Here is a 19421-nt window from a genome sequence, read left to right as displayed (position 1 = left end):
GCGCGGCGCCGCCCGCCGCCGCCCGCGCGAGGGCGCCCGGCAAAGATGGCGTGGGGAGCGCTGCGGCGGGTCGCGCCCGCCTTGGCGCCGCGCCTCTGGCCGCCCGCGCTGCGGCCGCGGGGGCCGCAGGTGCTCGCGGCCCGGAGGCTCGCGACCAGCTCGCTGCTGCTGTCGGGTGAGTCGCGCGTGGCGCCGTTTGCAGCGGTGCGGCGCGGCGCGGCGCGGGGCGCTCGTCCCGCCGGGCGCGGAGCGGCCGGTCCGGAGCGGGCCGCAGGGTGCGGGCTCCCCGGCGTGCCTGGGGCCGGCTGTGCCGCGGGGGAGGGGGCCCCCGCCGCCGCCGCCGCCATGCGGAGCTCCTGGGGCTTCCCGCGCGGGGGGCTCGCTGGGCTGCGGGAGCGGGGCGGGCGCGGCGCTGCGCGCCGCCAGGGCCGAGGCGGGCGCGCGGGGGCCGCTGCTGCCGGGGCGCGGAGCTGAGCGGCCGCGGAGGGCGCCTGCGGCGCAGCCTGCAGCCGAGCGGCTGTGCTGCAGCTGCTGCCCAAGTCACTGCCTGCATCTGTTCGCTAACCGGGAGTCAGTACTAACACACCTCAGAAATTTGTGACGGGAGATGAGTTCTTAAGTGACTTCGCTGTCCTGTGTGCAGTGTCATATGAAAGTGTAAAAGTCTGCCGGCCAGGCCCCAGCGGCATGGGCAGAGCTTTGTATGCAAAGGTACTTTATATCGACACACGTGGTTTAGCCGTCCTGTGCAGACAGGAGCCACCTAACAGAGGGGATTTGGGAGCTCCAGTGCAGCTCCAGTGAACTACTCCGCTCTCATTCTGAGCAGTTAGGATTACAGCAGGCCGTAGCCAGAGCGGCCGCGCGAGGATGAATGGGCTCTGCTGGCTCATCCAGACTAGCGGGACGCGCGCAGGGCTTGTCTGTGGGAGAACTGGAGCGCGGCCCCGCAAGATGGCTGAGCCCGTGTAGCGGATCCCGTGGCTGAAAGGGACAGTTGCTCTCTTCCTGTTTTTGGTAGCGCAGTTTCATCTATCCTTTGTTTTGGTGCTGATGCTCCTCTGATTCCTCATCCCATGAGGAGCTGGTTCGCTTCCCTGAATTGCCACACCACTGACCTCATCACCAAGCTGCAGTTTTAGCTTTCAAAGCTGATCTGACTGCTGCCGTCCTTCCCTCCTGCTGTGGCCCCAGCCAGAACCTTCACTGAGCAGGCTGAGTAAGGAGAAAATGGAGTCCATGCAAAAGTGGGTAGCTTTTTCTTGAATTAGCATGCTGAAACAGCTTGTTGATGGATTCAAAGAGTATTGTCAACAGTACAAGAGGGCAAAAACGTGTGGATGGTAAAGACAGGCCTCCAGCACTTAGAATGGTTTAGGCTGGCAGGAAATCTGAGCCAGATTTTCAGGGCCTTGGGCCTGTTCACGTTAGAGCAGCTCAGGTCAGTCTAACCAATGCCTCTGCTGTACTGTAGTATTCCGGAAAGAGAAGTGCAAAGGAGAAGGTAGAGCTGGAGAAGAGGAGGAGAATATACTATAAAAGTTCACCCTTTAACCTAGACTCCTGCTGCCTTTGCAAGTGAAAGAAATATTTTTGTTATTAGCAAATCAGATGAATCAAGAGCTAAATATTTTTACTACTGTAATTGTTTAATAAGCCCATCATTTTCTATAGCTATAACTGGAAGGTAATAACATAACTCATACCTTTGTTTTAGGCAGAGAGGAAACATTTTGTATGCCTGTTTGTAGAGGTGTGAGTTTCCCTTTACTCTTCTGGTATATCTTTATGAAATATTTAACAGAGGGGGAGCTACATTAAATGAAGATCTGAATTTAGAATCCACTAGTTGAACTGAAAACAAAGTCATGTTGGAGTTGATGAAGTTAGAGTAAATTCAGCTGCCCTTCTGAAAAAGAATACTTACAGAAGGGATTTGGTATGCTTTGACATCTCATATTAGTTTAATCTGATTTATTTAATGTGCTGATTGCATAAATTCAAAGTTCAAATTTTAAGATTACTTATTAACTCTCTCTAATTTGGCCTTGGATTTATTTACAGTGTATGTTACATGGTTAGAATTTTTCTTATGTGCTCTTCTAACAGTCTACTTTGTTCTAAATTAAACCTGAAATCTTCTGTCCTTCTTTCTCTTTTTCTAATCTTGCTTTTAAATGGATCTTATACAATATTATTATTCTACATAAAAAGGTACTGGCTGGCTTCCTTGTGATATACACACATAGCATTCACTTTGGGTTTGAAATTCCTCATCATTATCTGTTTTCATGGTTCATTGCTCATTTCCAATGACATTGCTATTATCCATGGATTTAGTGTCTTGACCTAAAATGATTTACAAGATACTTGGTTTCCTCTGTTCATTAGAATATGTCATAAGAAATTTATGTAGATTTAAATAATGCTAGCTGAAATCTCTGCTTTTTCTGATTGCTACTGCATGGAAAATAAACATGCAAAATATTTTGAGTAAAATACAAATATTAAGGATACTCTGAAAAGTCAAGTTTAGTTTCTCTAAGGAGGCTCAGAAGTCCATCTTAGAGGAGAAGCCCAAGAAGAAAATTTTGGAGCTAAAAGGAAGGTTCAGCTGCACTGATGTGGCACATAGGAAGTTCAGTTTATGAAGTTATCTTCTCCAGGTTCTGTAATCTCCCTTGTCTGATTGGACTAGTGCAACAAGTGAAGACTAGAACGAAAGCAAAAAAAATGGAAAGAAGGAATCTTAGTGGAAACACTACAAAGGATCTTAAATATGCTTGTTTTAAGAACAACATAGTAGTTCACCTGAATCATTTTATAGTAACAGTATTAACAGAGAGCAAATTCTCTTAGGTAATAGTTACCTGTATGAGTGGCATTATTAATTTGCTCAATATTGACTGGCCTTAATTTTACATAAATCTGTGCCAACATTAAACAAGTGAGAAACAGACCTTACAGAAAATATTAGCAGGAGGGAGGGCGATCAGCCACTTAAAATGCCTAGGTTGCAGCTCTTCACTGCAAATAATGGCTCTATTTAAGTATGCAGTACCTTGAATGAGATTTTGGAATGGTCACATTTTTCCAACATGTCTTTAACACTGTTCTTGTTAATAATAATAAAGGGGTTGGCAGAAATAATCACTGAATAGGTTGGAAAAGCCACTAGGCTATCATGGAGATGAGTAGCTGTAGGTAAAATACACGTATGCACTTTTGATTTATACTTCTGTGAACTAGAACTACTCCTTTTGCTCCTGTACTGTATCAGTCTTTGTGATTACACAGGAACTAATAATGCTATCAGCAATACCCTTAGTGAGCTTCTGTTGTGCCGCTGAAGATGTCATGAATGCCTTATTTTCCAGGGAAAACAGACAAAAAACTAACCTCATAAAAAAAAAAAAAAAAAAAAAAAAAAAAAAAAAAGCAGGGCTTAAACCTGCAAAAGTATTATTATATCTCAGCAAGCAACATGTCATGTAATTCTGAAATACCAAGTTTGTTTCATTTTAGCCCGCAAATTTACAGACAAGCATGAATGGATATCAGTTGAAAATGGTATCGGAACAGTAGGAATCAGCAATTTTGCACAGGTACTGATTTTTTTCTTTCTTTTTTTTTTTTCTTTTCCTCCTACCTAAGCCTGTGATATTAACTTACATATACCTGCTCTTGTCCTTGCTTTGGATAGGTACTGGGTTTTTTATATAATTATTATTTTAATAGCATATGCAATACACTGAGATTTTGGACTTAGAGCTATCATATTGTTTATAAACTTAATGCTGCTTCGGCATTCTTTGATAAATTCTTAATCACTTCAGATGAAGCCTATGGAGAGCATATAACCATACAGTTATATGAAGAGGTTGCCATGTACTTTTCAGGCCAAATTCCACTTGAACTTGAATGTTATGGAACTCTTCTGGCTAAAGAACAACTGTGAATTGAAGTACGATGTAGCATATATGTCTTAATCTATGATAATAGCGGTCAGTGGTTCTCTAAGAAGACCAGCAGATATTTTCCCATCCTGCCTGAAGAACTCTCTATATAATCCCTATCGCTCAGCCTTAGGATTATCAATACTATAATAGATAAACAGTAATTTGTCACCTGGGGCATGATTTTCATTACATTTTCAGAGATTGGGGTTTTTTAACCAAAAAAAACCCAAAGTGACTTCCATTATGAACGTGTAATCCTTAAAAAGAATGAGAACTGAAGTGGGAGACAGGTGGCAAGAGAGGGGGGAGAAAACTTGAATACTCCATTAGTTCTGGAGTTACTATATCAAATATCTCTTACATACAGTTTCTTTAATGTATGCTTTAATTTATTTGTTTTTCTTTTAAGGAAGCATTAGGAGATGTTGTTTATTGTAGTCTTCCAGAGGTTGGGACCAAGTTGAATAAACATGGTAAGTTCAGCTATAGTTTCTAATGAAATAATCATTATACTTATCCCACTCAGCCTTTGCAAAGTTGAATTTTATGAATTAATTTTTTTTTGTTAATACCATTATACATCTTCTGGACGCAAAATTAATTCAGGTATTTCTAAGATAGCAGCTTTATTTTCAGACTCTTAACTGTCAGATAAAACTAAATAATCTTAGGCCATGCGTAACAGCAGAGACAATCTACCTTTTAAACTGTGAAGACATTTATTTAAAAACTAAATACTTGAAATACGTTTTTATAGTAATTCTATTTATACTCTGGTTTTAAAATACACTTTTTTATGCTTTGATTTCAACTCCTTGCTAGGTTTTAGGCAAGCTTATCTGTGATTCTGCAACTATGCATTTCATGAATTGCAATGTAAGAAACAGTAAGGTTTAATTGATATCAAGCTCTCATTTTTTTGTAAACATACAAACTCATTAATTTTTGGTATCAACTGCAGTGATAGGTTGTTTTACCCATTAGGAACTTAGAAATTGTTACACTCTTAATCATGCAGTTATGTAACTTTATATGTTATAGAAGAGTGAGCATTAGCAAGTAGAAAGGAAAAGTCTATTTTGTATTTATATGGAGCACTTATCATTAGCTTGAGATGTTGCAGAACAAGAATATAAATTTGCTGAGGTAAAATGTCAGGCCTTTCTTTTGACATCTTTCTTGTGTAATGGGTCCCCATAGAACTGTTTCAGCCAAATCTGTATGTTGGTTTGAATAGTGAATGTTACACAAAAGCTCTTCCTGTTTAGGGCTTTAATTAACCAACTTGTAGTTTTATTTTATCAGAAGGAATTTCATTTCCATTTAGTTCTTGCTTTCCTACCAGTTCTAGCCTTAATCTAATTCCAGGTCTTCTCTGATTCCTTGTGCTCATGCCTAACTGTCTTCTGACTGCACCACGTTCCTCCAGCCTGTCTTGCTTCTCTGTGGTTTAGAGTTACTCTGATTAATGTTGCCTCAGGCACCGTTTTCATAACTGCATATAAAATACAAAAAAAAAAAGGAAGGACAGCTGGATGGTTCCAGTGTGGTACTCCTAAACACTAATGTGTATTTTCCAATGAGTGTAAATGATATTTGATAGCATTTCCAAAAAAAGCCCTGAGACTTCTGAAACTATGGCTGCATCTGTTTTGTAGCCAACTTATACAGAGAAAGGTTTTAGTAGTACATAGAAGGCCCATTTAGACCGGTTGCAGCAAGAGCTGGATCATGCTGTAGGGTTTTAACTAAAGGACCAGACAAATATAAGACATATCCATCCCTTCTGTATTAGCCAGATACTATTATAGTAGCCAGTATTTTACAAGTTCCCTAAAATAATTGAGGAGCATAAACTTCAAATTTAGTACTTCTGATCACTGTCATACTGTTGATGACTTCAGCCTCTTTGAAAGTTTCCTTGTTCAATATTAAGGCACTACTTTTATTGGCCAGGTCATCATCAGAGTATCTGTCTACAAAACTAAATCATTTCATATATTCCTCCTAGGAGCATTAAATCATATTCTATGTTTCAGATGAGTTTGGAGCACTGGAAAGTGTGAAAGCCGCTAGTGAACTCTATTCTCCTCTCACTGGAGAAGTGACTGAAATTAATGCTGCCCTTGCAGAAAATCCAGGGCTTGTCAATAAATCTTGTTATCAAGATGGTAAGATGTCATTTTTATCTTTCAATAAAGGATACTGTCTGGATCCTGACAGTGTTGCTTGCTCTCACAGGTAGATATGTGGCTTTTAATTCTTCAAGTTTAATGGTGTGGAGGCTTAAAATTGAATGTATTGAATATAGCTCAAGCCCAATAAAACTTATAGCATGAAAGCATTATTGCAGTCTTGTCCTTGCTGCCAACTTCTTTGTAATGTTTTCTTTTTAGTCATGGATTGAGCTTGAATTTAGTTTTATTTCCCTTCATTGCATTTTAATTTTTTATCCTGTAACATCTCAAGATACTGGAGGGATAGGGTCGGGTGTTTTTCCTCTCTCTAAATAGTATTTCTTTAATGCTGCTGTCAGAGACAATACTACTTTAGCTAACTGGTCTGACTCGGACCATTTCTTGTAACATTTCTTGTAACAGACATTTTTTCAAGTATCTAAACATTACTTTACTGGTATAAGACAGTGAAGTCCTGCTGATTCTACCACAGTGTTACAGAATTTGTATGGGGAATTTTTATGAGGGAGTATTTTTCTAAGGAAGTAACATGAATCTCTCTTTCTAGTAGGATATTAGCAACTGTGTTTCTTTCTAATTTCTTAATTACAGGTTGGCTTATAAAGATGACTGTGGAAAACCCCACTGAACTTGATGAACTGATGAATGAAGATGCTTATGAGAGATACATAAAATCTATTGAGGACTGAGCTGGAATACTGAAATAAACCCTTATAAAATATTTCAGTGTAGTTTGTCATAAATCAGTGGAAAAAAATCAATTTGGGCAACCTGAAAAATGTATCACTTTTCACATACAAGATAAGTAATTGCAGTGCTAAAATGTTTAACATCTGCAAACTGACTAGGGCTTTTTCTTAATCTAAATTGCCTCATTTATGTAACTTTGAGACTTCCAACCTATGCTATTTTAGAAAGCAAAAAATATATTTGTTAAACTAGGTACCTCCCAAGAGTCATTTGACAATCCAATTTAATATACAACAGCCTTAGTATATTAACATGGTAACTCTGTAATAGGCACATGACTTATTGTGAACTACAGCTTTCCCTATTTTTTTTATACTCCTAAGATAGTGGAAAAGCAGTGTCTCCCTAACCTTTTAATATTTTTCCTAATTATAGTTACCAAGATGATACCAAAAAGGAGAAGCTATTCAAACTACCTCTCTGATTTTTACACGTTGTACTACTTCACAGATCTAGAATCCCGTATGTTTTCCCTCTTCACTTTATTATGTAATCAAATAGTTAAGCCCTTACAAAGGTATAGTCCTTGTCTTCTGACTTACTGTCTTAGTATGCAAAACTCACACAATGATACAGTTTATCAGGGTTCTCAAGTGGATGGTTTAGACTGTATTTCTTGTCTAGACTAAGCAAACACTATGTATGTCACAAGTAATTAAGAAATTTTACCTCTTGTGCTTAGCAATTGTGGTGATCTCAGAAGAGCAGTCTTAAAAACTCTGTGATCAGTAATACTTTGGTTTATAATTTAAACCTATATGCCTATCTCTAGGAAGAAGTATGTGCGCTGCTGCCATGAGGACATAATGGGAATAAACTGAAACTTTCATTTCCTAAACCAGTAAACTAAAGCAGCTGACTCCGTTACACTTAACCTTTAATGAATTCACAAATATGCATTCAAATTTGATGTGACATCTAAGGGCAGGGCTAAGTTGTGCAGACTAACATTTGGGGAAAATCCAAGAGTTCAACAGAGCTCTAAACTAAAGCTTTTGTCCCCTATTTTACAATAGTGGTTTTAAGTAACCACAAAACAACAGGAGCATAAATGAAGCGTATTTAAGTTGATCTAAGAGGAAACAGGAATGTTTAATCCATATAAGAAGACAAAGGTAGGGTTATAATTTCTTTGGAAGTTACTTTGATACTGCAGCCATTCTAGATGGGCTGAAATATACCACAGGTTATACAGGAACTTCTTTTTAAAACTTTGTAATATATAAAAATGTAGGCCCTATTTTAAGATCTGAAAGGATGTTAAAACAATTCATGTTTTTTTTTTTTTTGAAATCTGAAGATCTAAAGCTTTCCTAAACAAGTCTCAGGTGAACCCCTTGCCAACAGACAGACCACTCTATGTCTAAGACAAGACTCTCTCTTCTTACAAATTTGAACTGGAAAGTGATTAAGAAGAAAGTGTGTGTTTGGTTGTTCTAGAGGAGTCCTGTCTTGGCAATGGTGGATAAGCAAAAAGCTCAAGTAAACCTGAATTAAGTGCTTTAATAATGGTGAGTACTTAACCATTATTCACAGCATCATGAAGTATTCCTGACAGACCTTTGACAACAGTCAAGGCCTGGAGACATGGAATTTTGATCCTTGTCTCTGTTACAGACTCCATGTTAGTTTTGGTCTTTAACTGCCCTGTGCACCTTCTGAAAGGAAATTTTCATTCAAATTAGAATGAGTGCAGGCTAATGAACATAGGAATGCATGAAAATGTTTCAGGTTGTTGTTTCTTCAGCTCTACTCTCTTCATCTTCACAAGGGAGTAATTAATGATATGCCCTTCATTTGCTGCCATATATGACCTTTTTTGGATTTCCCTTTAAGGTTAGTCTGGAGCATTGTAAAGCATTATGTACATTTGCGTTGAAAATATTTGTATTCTTTCCTTTTGATCAATGAAATATGAAAGAGTCACTCCTGTAAATCCCTAAGGAACTAATCACATAACTTGAGAAATAGTAGAAACTGGAAAGTCTGGTCTCTCCCTCAAATTTTGCCCTCATCTGTGTATTAGTAGAGTTTATAAGATACACATGAGCATGAATAAATGACAACTTTCTGGAGAAGCCATCTGAAGCAGAATTCCACCTTTCTTTTATGCCAAACAGTTGGAGAAGGGATGTCCTTTTGTTTAAGGAAGAGGACCACAAACCTCTCTGTTCCTGGCTCTTTTAGAGTTTGCTATGACCTTGAAGTGATTTATTAAATCTCCCAGTACTACTGCAATCAGGAGCAGCGATACGTAGGTGCCTTTCTTCTTGCTGAGGGCTTAGATCTTAGATGTTCTGAGATGTTCTTAGATGTTCTGAGATCTGAGATGCTTAGATCTTAGATCCTTAGTTCTGCAACTATTTAGACCGAAGGGCATCTATTGAAGTGAGTATTGTTTTCATATCTTTGTATAAGCTACCTAATTGCCTGAACTACATTACAAAAGGAAATTATTCACCTGTGTTTGATACATACTACCCAGGTAGGACTCCTAGACCTCAAGCAATCCCCCAGTTTCACTAAACTCATCAGAAGCAAACTTCAGGCAGATCAATGCATACTGATTCAAGCCAGACTCTGCAAGAGCGAGAATGCAAAACAAACTTACCAACGTGAATCCATAATGAAGACTTTTAATAGAATCATCAAAGAGATGGAGTGAATATGTATCAGTTTTGGACTATGACATACTTGATTATAAACACTTTTGTATAAATTGGCGGGGGTGGGGGTTGTTTGACAGTATGTGCTCCTGTAGAAAATGAATAAAAGAGATGATTTTTCACAATAAAAACACTGTCTCTGGCCTCAAGTCGTGATTCTGAGGGGAGACATATAAAGTATCTTTAACAAAGAAGCTTGAGAACTTAAAAATTAGTGGATGCTAATAGACTGAGTAGGGAGATTGGTTTTATAGCAACTTAAAATTTCCATGTTTCTCCTAAAAGCAGTAATTAAGTCTCTATCTCATAGGGGTTAACTGCATCATCACCTTACCTCTTGTCAACATCTCTTTTCTGCTCCACAAATACCACCCCCCCTTTTTATTTCAAATTATCTAGGTGAATAATACAAGCTAAACTTTAAGCTACACTTTTCAATTCATACTCAGTTTTGAGGATTTTTATCTATTTCAAACCTGAAAGCATTGCACACCTAATATTTTGTCTGTTTTCCAACCAATAAAATACTTCCTCTCCCTATGAATCTTGACACATCATGTATATAACAAAGATTATGTATTGTTATTTATAGGGAAAAAAAAACAATGGTATGCAACTGAAAGAACAGAAATACAGAAATAGTAACAAAGGAAAATGGACCACCTGCAGTGCATATTTTGGAGAAGAGAAAGAAAAAAAATAACAATGCTACATGATTAATCAATAACATGAGTTCAGCGAGGGTGGAGTGCGCCAAGCTGTCAAATGGTAACATACAGATTTAAATCACTCCAAGTTGAAAAAGAAACCATCATATACTTCCAACACACGGTGGCACTCAAAACATTAACGATGATAGCAGTACAGTGGAAAGAGAGAGAGGACTGGGAAGAGAAGTCAACCCACTTTTCCGCTTCAGCAGTTTTTTTCTCTAAAAGGCACTGCATTGACGACTGAGCTTCAGTGTCATTTAATTTCCTAAATCAACTTCAAGACCAGAAAAAAATTAAACTTATATTGCTTGTCTGAAAATGTTTAAGAATCACTCCTCCCAGAACTACATGTAACAAAACAATTCACTGCAACCTCATTTTATCAGCTTGCTTCTCCCTTGGTCTCCTTTTCCTGTTTCCTGCAGCCTGTATAACACTGTCAGCTTGTCAAGGTAGGGATTTGACAAGGAGAGAGGTGGCATCTAAAATTTTACCAAATTCTAAGAATAGTGCTATCCACTACATCAAGAAGAGTCTTTTAATTAATCCAGCAGGGATTCATTGGGAGCTTTGGCAAACATATTAGTCCACCGAAGTAACAGGCAAATTTGCTTTTAACATTAATGGAAGCTGAATCAGTCTTAGAGAGACTGCAAAATTCACCCAAAGAACAGAGGACCACTTTTACAGAGAACAGCGATGTATTCTAATGTGGTGAAATGCAAATCAGTTAATGGAAAACTGAACATCTTTTGGAATGCCATTCCTAGGTAATTAGACCTCATGGATATAAGAGAATTTGGAAAGCACTTTGAGCAAGACACAGGGCCTTATCGATGTAAATTACCAGCAAGGTATGCTGTAGATGGTATGAGCTGGAGACAAAATTGAAAGCAGCCTAGATTGCCTAGGAGTGCCCTGAATGCATTTTCTTTACTGTCTCCACATATTTCAGACAGTATCCTAGCATAAAGCATTGGCAGGGATATTTAGTCAGGGGTATTTGAACCGGTTAGTCTCCTCTCCCTGATAAAGGATAATTCAGTCATCTGATCTATTTTAATGCAATACTAATGTTCTACATCCTCTGCTATTAGCCTGTTTTGTAATTTGTTTATAGTGTTTAATTATTTATACTATTGGATGTATTTCACTCAGAGATCCATTTTAATGGAGGTACAGCACTTTAACCTTTCTCTAACCATGAAAAACAATCCACAAAGTAGAAGGACAAGGCTGCACTTCTTAGAACACGAGTGTGTTCCTTCTGTCAGTTATTACTCCCTCTCTTCTTCACTGCAGGTGTCTGATCAGGAGAAAATGACTGAGAATTAAATATTCTTGGCAATATGACAACCCCTTAACTTGTGTCCCAATTGGCAGAGCAAAGTAGAGCAAAAACTGACAAAACTGCTCTAATATCACCACTGCCTACCTTTCTTTTTGCTTTCATGCATGATCCTCAGCAACAACTGAAATGCTTTTGTCAGCTTTTTATTACACTACAGGGAATTTCTTAAATCAGACTGATAAACATGTTCACACAATAAAGACAAAAATTCAGGATTTTTTTTTCTACTCTCCCATTATCTTCCATAGGTTCATCTCCACTAGTAGGTATATCATTGTGTTTATACACACATTCTGCTCTCTCCTGCCATAAATTATGATTTTATTATGTAAGTATCACTGGTTATGTCAATCACAGGTACCATCAGCAGAGTGCAGTTGCAGCAAAGAATCTAAAGCAATTATATAAAATGCAAGTGCATCTCTTCCACAGTTACTGCCTTTTCTCTGGATTCTGCCTGCTGGAGGGGAAAGGCATGGAGATGAAAGGGAGCAAGAAGATGGGTTCAGGAAGACCACGAAGATGGGATGAAGCTCAGTTGGTACAATGAAAGTAGAGTACTTAACGCTCGAAAAGATCCCTTTTCCTTCACCTGCAAAGACTGGCTCAGGAATAAACTGAAAAAGGAAGACCTCATAACTAACTGAGTAAAGTTTTTCCATTTCTACCCAGACCAAATTAAAGAAACCTACATCACCCCAGCTGTGTAGTAACATACCCTATGGATTATGACTTGGTTGGGAGTAATTGCACAAATGCTTCCAATGCACTGACGTAGCAAAGAGGTAACTGATAGACAAAATGCTCCAGCTGCTCTTTCTCTACCACCTGCTTTTTGGACACAGGCCTCTGCTTCTGTGTGATTTACAGAAGTACTATTTCAGATAGAGAATAGAACAGTCTCACATGAGAATGATGTAAAACTACGCCTTTTTTTCCATTTAAGAACACTGTCATGTTGTTATAATCTTAAACCAGAGTTGTCACCTTTCAACTTCAGAACTATTCATAACTGCAGTTCTAAATTCAAAGTAGAGGCCTTAGCAAAGAGAACAGGAATATTACATTCTAGTATTCTGATTATTATACTCTAACATATATACAGTGGTACCTTAAGGAAACAGATCTAGATTCTATATTTTATGTGAGCTAAGAGTTTGCTTTTAGTCAAAAAGATTAGCTTCACATTTAATCAGAAAACATTCCTTGGGGGAGGGAAGAAATCTGGGGTTATATTTTATTTGATTTGCCTTTCCAAAGACGTCAAGAACAGTAATAACAATATACAGACAACTAAGCAGACATTTCTGTAAGAATATAGTAAAACAAGTTATGTTGTACAGAAAAATAAGTCATACAAAATATATGAGAACAGATATGTAACTTTCATTCTCCCTATGATTATGTAGCTATCTATCATATAGAAGGGCTAAAAAGTTTACTCAGCAAAAAGCTGACATCTGTTCATGACACTGTAAGATAAGGTGCTATCTACTAGAAGACTGAAACCTAATGCTTTATAAGAATTCAAGAAACAAGTATTCTGAGCCCAGCAATTGACAAGGAAAGACTTTTTATAAGAGCCTAAGATTCGCTTACTAATATCTAGATAGCTTCAGTTCTCTATCACCATCACCAGGGGAGAAAGTATGTGTTGATTAGAGAGAGAATACTACTGTTGAAACTGCTCAGTATACATGGGACTTAGAAAGCTTCCTCCTTCAGCACTGGATAATTTAAATTTTTTACGATAGAGCAAACAAAAACACAGTTCTCATGCATCTCACAAATCCCCCCCCCCCCAATGACAGCCACTCCCTCCAAGAAAGATTTAATCCTGTACCTTCTAGTACCTACAACTGGCTTTTGGCAGCTACACATTGAAACTGTAAAGAGAACGCTCCAATTGTTGCTAGCTACTGTAATGATGTAAAACTGGGACAGAGTAAAACCACAAGCAGTTAAAATACAGACATCCTGTTCTGAACTACAGAACACTATACTGGCTATGTCTGTAAACTGCGTTAAAGACACAAGACTACAAAACTAACTACATACATTTACACCAACCAAAAATCTCATCTGATCTTGAGTAACAGTTATACTTAACATTACTTTCAACAAATCAGAAGACCAGATTTCCAAAATAACTCACCATACATCAGCTTCCATAGAAGACACTCTTAATGGAGACTATTTGAAGACAACTCAATTTCAAAACCTGGCCCAAAGGTTAAATACTTGCCTTCAGATGTTAAGGTACATCACCTAATATATTCCTATGTGTACTACGGATAAATCAGAACTTTTTTTTTAGAATTGCCAACCAAAAGGAACTCACGTTTATTCAGTTAAAATAGGTTCATATTTACGACACAATCAATTTTCATCATTCATCTTTAATGACAGATAGAAGCTACAGGTTTATAAATATATATTTTCCAAAGTTGTGACAACCAGTGACTAGATATAATTTTAGTGGAAAATAGTCTGAAATACAGTAAGGCTGGACAAATCACAAGGCATTATTACAAAAAGTTGATTCTGAACTTTTGGTGACATTGTATTATTTTTTACAAACATTAAACACTTTTTAGCGTGGTATAAACACTGCAGAGGAAACAACCAAAAGCAGCTTACCAGTTCAGGTTAAAGTTAAGAAACAACTTTTTTTAAAAAAACAAAGTCAAAGTAAATCAAAGCAACAACAATGACAAAAATCTGCATGTTACAGAACATTGTCTTGAACAGGCAATATCACTGAGAAAAATAATTTGTTTAACACTATAGGAGAAAAGTTAGGTTGGTTTAAATCATTTCAAGAATAGTTAATCTTCTATCACAGTAGTCAGTTTCCCTGCACTACAGCATGGATTCCAACCCAGACGCAAGTAGGTTTTTGCATTCAAGTAGAGCCCATTTCATATCAAGCTATACCTTGGCCGTCTTAAAACGCAGGAACTTCATGGGAGGGTCCACCTCCATCTAGAATTACAGATTTTATACAAACATCCATTATACCACAGTTTAGAAAATGGACTTGAGAGTAATCCCAATGAATTTCCATTCAACTACTTGAGCGCAATTTTGAAAACAAATATATAAGCTTTGTCAATTTAAAACTGTAATACAATTCAGCTTATTTCTATGATATGGAGATGAGTATAAAACTCACAGAAATAACACAACAAAATTTTTCTTTCTGGAAGGTAAAAGAGTAGGGACTTGTGTTGCGCATGAGACAATCCAATTTTATGAGTTATTATTTTGTTACTATTGTTCAAAGGAGAATGATTATGACTTTGTGAAGTCAGACTAGACAAAAAAGAGCCTAAAAAAATATAATTTGTCTATTTAAGACAAATTTTCCCTACTGATGCATTTAACAAAATATTCTATACACAACACACAGATACAGAAACTTTAACCATTGAAATTAATCCCTACAAAAACAAGTGTACCGCAATATTGCATAGAAAAAAATCCCTGGTATAAATATGCTTGCACTGGAGACTAGGACTTCTTGCCTTCCTTATCAAATCAAAGCACAAAAATTTTTAAAAAGCACATTTCACAGTTTTATGACATTTTTCTTAACAATATTCTTTGGAATTACTAGTGTATGTGTTAAGCATATTTTTATTTTGCGTGCTATTGTTTAATATTAAAAGATTAAAATTCAAAGGAAAACTGCCTTCCACTTCCCTCAATAAACTGTAATGTGAAAGAATTTTCCTATGATGCATGAAAATAAAATCAGATCTTTCTCAAAAAGAGAAAGCTCAAACAAAATCACTAAGAGCTGAATGAATAGGATACTCATATAAGATAGAGTGAAGGTTTGGACCTGGATTTTCCTATAAAATAGTTTAAAAACAATGTTTGAAAGTTGAATAAAGAGTCCAGCCTCAGGAATAGCCAATGATTTCATAGTTCAGTATTCACTTTGATTGTGAAAGACCTACATTCAAGTCCATATATGAAATTAGGAAGTACTCTTCGCGCTTAGCTATTTCAGAGCAATTCTCTCATAAGCTGATCCTGAAAAAACGTTCCTATTGAAACAGATATGCTTCCTTGAACATGTTTCAATTTTGAAAAATCACCATATTACATTTAAAAAAAATCCCAATCAGCTCTGTATAAGACTATTCCTCTTTTACTTCCTAACTATTTATGTTCATAAAGCTTTAATTTCACTGTTCAAAATATTTTCATTTCAACAAGTTATGCTTTCATATTTTCAGATCATGTATATATGAAAGGCATACAGAATTACTGATGATTTGCCAAAAAGCCATGCAGGATAATTTGAAGATAGAAGTCATTTTCTTCAGATATTCCTTGCAGTGAGCACTTTAATGATACAAACTGTGCAGACAGATTAAAGCCATCCATAAGTATTAACAATATGGATTATGCAACATCAAACAAAAAAGATGGTCATGTCTACATAAATACGTTTCATAAAAAACTAGAATTTCTGGTTTCACATGGAATATATATTTAGAATTATAGATATAAGAGGTAAATATATACAATACATTTATTTTCTTATATTAAATATAGTCTCAGTTTTGTGTTTGTTTTTAACTTCACTACATAATTTTAGTGGTGTACCAGAGAAAGGTTTTCCTCACTGTATTGTCCTTCATTGCAATACATGAAAAAGTTATCAAATTCTTCTGTCTTCCACTGATACAAGATTTCTGGCACAGGTGAAAATGTGTGAGGAATTAGAATTATTATATTTTTATTATAAATTTCATTTTAGTGTGAAAGCCATTATTGGACTTTGGCAGGGGAATTAAGGAACACATGAGATTTCTTACTTGTAAATGTCAAAAGGCACATTAAAAAAATCAATATATATTAAATAATATGTCAGAAAGCAGACTGAGTATTTCACCAGATTACATTAAAATATAGAATTAACAGATGTTTGCCTGTTGGCTCTATCGAAAAAACATTTCACATGTCTGTAAAGTGCTCGTACACTTATGCGTGAAGAAACATTTGTTCATTCAAGTGATACATTTTCCCCTCACATACAAAGAAATAATTTTTAAAAATGTGTGTACTTATTCTGTTGTTTAATAAGATACTGAGGCACACACATTCATATGAAAAAATATTTGTCAATAGTAACAGGAGAAAAAAAAATCACCAGAAATAAGGTGTGTTCACTGAAAATGAGCACATCATATTTTCAATTGCTGTTTTTTACGCTAGTATACCGTATTATGTTTAGCTGGCTGAAATTTTGGTTACTTCATTGTTCTGATTCCTGGTATTCTGTTACAATTTCTAATAGTTAGAGTAGATTTAAAAAAATATTGCCATAAAAGGTATAGAATCACATGCAAAAAAATCTATCAGTTTAAGCATGAAGCAGCAAACATCAATGTGCACCAGACATATAATACAATTCGACTTACTGTATAAAGTATCATTGTATTGCACAAAAAATAACATGGCACATTTCACAAAGCTAAAATTTTGCACAATAAGTAACAGACACATTTTTACATCTCCAAAGACATAAGCAATAAATAATTCACTTAATGTATGCTATCTAAGGATTATTGCCTTGCCTAGACATTCTAGTATCACTTGGAAAGGAAGGTAGCATTAGCTGACTTGCGTAAATAGAAAAACATAGAGTCAACATTTTCCAGAGAAATGTTGGCTTGAAAAATCAGTGACCTCCTGGAAATTATTTCAGATCTTTCACTTTGAGAGAGAAAGTTAATTTTGTGGAACTATTACCTTTAGACAAATGAATTAAAGTTTGTCTTGCTCTTGCTTACATAAAAACAATTGATGTCCTACCAATTTTAGAAGTATGCAATCCAGCACAAGCTTTCCCCTCAAAGTTTTCATTTATGTAAGTATGACATAATTGTTACTTGGTATCTTTTCTAAATTTTATCTGTTTATCATAAAGCTTCTAGCAAACCACATATAGCATCTACAGGATTGGAACCATATATAAACACTGTCGGTGGTGAAAATGCTCACAAAGTGCAACTACACGTTTTTATAAATCTGAATAAATCTTGCTTCAAAATAAATTAATGTCATAGAAATGAAAACAATGTATAATCAAAACAGTGCAGTTCTGGCATATGCTAGTGGTAAGTTACTGTTAAAACCCCTCAAATTCATTAGTAGCATTCTCTAGTCAAAGCCAACTGGGACCATATCAGCTTTCCAGGCTTTAAAAACTAAGTGTTTACAAATGCTTCCAGAAAACTATGCCTTTTACTGGAGATGCACAGTATACCATAGATGTCTGTGTTCATGTTCAAATCCATAAAGTTACCCACAAAACTTAATGCTAAGGATAGACAAGCTGTTTGAAAACTCAGGAGTCTGTTCTTCTTGCAAAACATTCTTGTAGGTGTGCTACCTCCTAAAATGTTTAATTTTCAGATTTATATTTGACAAAGGGAGCCATAAATAAAACAAAAATCCAAAAATCCTCCCAAAATTTAACTGAAAGCTACAGTATTTAGCTTACCTAAGTAAGGATAAAAATGGGGTAGTAGAATAACTTGCTAGCATACTTGACGCATGTACATCTTTAAGTATTCCAAATTTAAAGAATTTCAGCTACAACTGCTGTAAGAAGATTTTTTTGTATGATCACAGGCCTGTAGATACTATTAAAAAATATACAATGAAAATTGCCATTGACTGCAAAATAATTTTGGAAGTTTGGAAGTTCTATAATTAAAGTTATTCGTTATTCAAAATGGTTTTATCACCATTTATGCTTCCAAAGCCATTACAACAGTAAATAGGAAATCTTGTTAAACCAAAATAACTATAACCAAAATTATAGCACTGGTTAATCCAAAATGTGTAAAAACTACTTTTTTTTTTCTCCAAGCAACAGCATTAGAAAGTGTCGGTGTTATCAATTTGAGTGACAGCTGTTGGTTTACTATTGGGGTAAAAAGGCCAAGTAAAACTGTTTTGGAAAGCTATAACACAAATAAAAAAGGAGTTTGGCTATATTTTCACAGATTTCAAAGTGCTTTCAAACAAACGCAGGTCCTTTTCCTTCTCTCCAGTATTAAGGCTCTTTTAAATAAGGTTAGCTAAAAGACAGTAAGGCTTTCTTTATCATATACACTACTTGATATGCTTTATACATGAACAGTTTAAGAATGTACTCCTGCAATCCTGGCTTTATAAATGTGTATTAGCAGTACATACAGTTACTGCACTACAGGATCAGGGCCTTAATACTCTAAAATGTGAAATACTCAATAGAATTTTGACAATTTAATTATATTTTGTTTTTATTAAAAACACAGGGATGAGAAAACTGGTTGGAAATTAAAACCAAGCTACTGATAACAGAAAGGCTACCCTTGCTATTATTATTAGAGTTGGGGGGAGGAAGGTCTAGAGAAAAGTGCTCTAATTCCATGAAAATTCCAGTTCTTTTCTTCCCAGAATCCAGAAGTTTAATTATTCTGCCTGAGCCAACCCCTCAGGAGACAAAGTGCTCTCAATTCTAACATAAGTCAAGAGGTTCTAAGAGAACTTAACATAAATCAAGCCCTTTGGGACACTTATCTCTTACAAGGAATATGTAATTTTAACTACTCTTTTGTTTCATTTCTAAGCATTCTAAAGAACTACTAAAACATTAAAGGCCTGATCTTACAGCCCTTCTGTTTAGAAGATCACACTGTCATCAGTTTTATTGCTCTCAGAGGTAATACATGCAGAGGTCCCTCTCCTGCAAACACACACATGACTAAGTCTTT

General features: G+C 36.6%; 1 protein-coding gene across 1 annotated transcript; it reads left to right on the top strand.

Annotated features, from left to right (window-relative positions):
• The first annotated feature begins 36 nt into the window (after positions 1 to 36).
• GCSH (glycine cleavage system protein H) lies at positions 37 to 6878 on the top strand. Its single transcript, XM_062586796.1, has 5 exons — positions 37 to 175; positions 3526 to 3605; positions 4369 to 4432; positions 5999 to 6130; positions 6749 to 6878. The coding sequence occupies exons 1-5, from the start codon at positions 46 to 48 to the stop codon at positions 6844 to 6846; spliced, it is 504 nt and encodes a 167-aa protein (XP_062442780.1). The 5' UTR covers positions 37 to 45; the 3' UTR covers positions 6847 to 6878.
• Positions 6879 to 19421: the final 12543 nt, after the last annotated feature.

Source organism: Rhea pennata, chromosome 13, assembly GCF_028389875.1.
Source record: "Rhea pennata isolate bPtePen1 chromosome 13, bPtePen1.pri, whole genome shotgun sequence".
In the NCBI taxonomy this organism is placed as follows: Eukaryota; Metazoa; Chordata; class Aves; order Rheiformes; family Rheidae; genus Rhea; species Rhea pennata.
Note: the sequence above shows the minus strand (reverse complement) of the source record. Positions and strands in the feature narration are given on the sequence as shown.

Bases quoted from the DNA above. Each gene is read 5' to 3' on its own strand.
- GCSH (XM_062586796.1), top strand. From the start codon at position 46: ATGGCGTGGGGAGCGCTGCGGCGGGTCGCGCCCGCCTTGGCGCCGCGC. The intron at 176-3,525 runs GTGAGTCGCGCG...GTTTCATTTTAG, and splicing joins CAGCTCGCTGCTGCTGTCGG to CCCGCAAATTTACAGACAAG. The intron at 6,131-6,748 runs GTAAGATGTCAT...TCTTAATTACAG, and splicing joins TAAATCTTGTTATCAAGATG to GTTGGCTTATAAAGATGACT.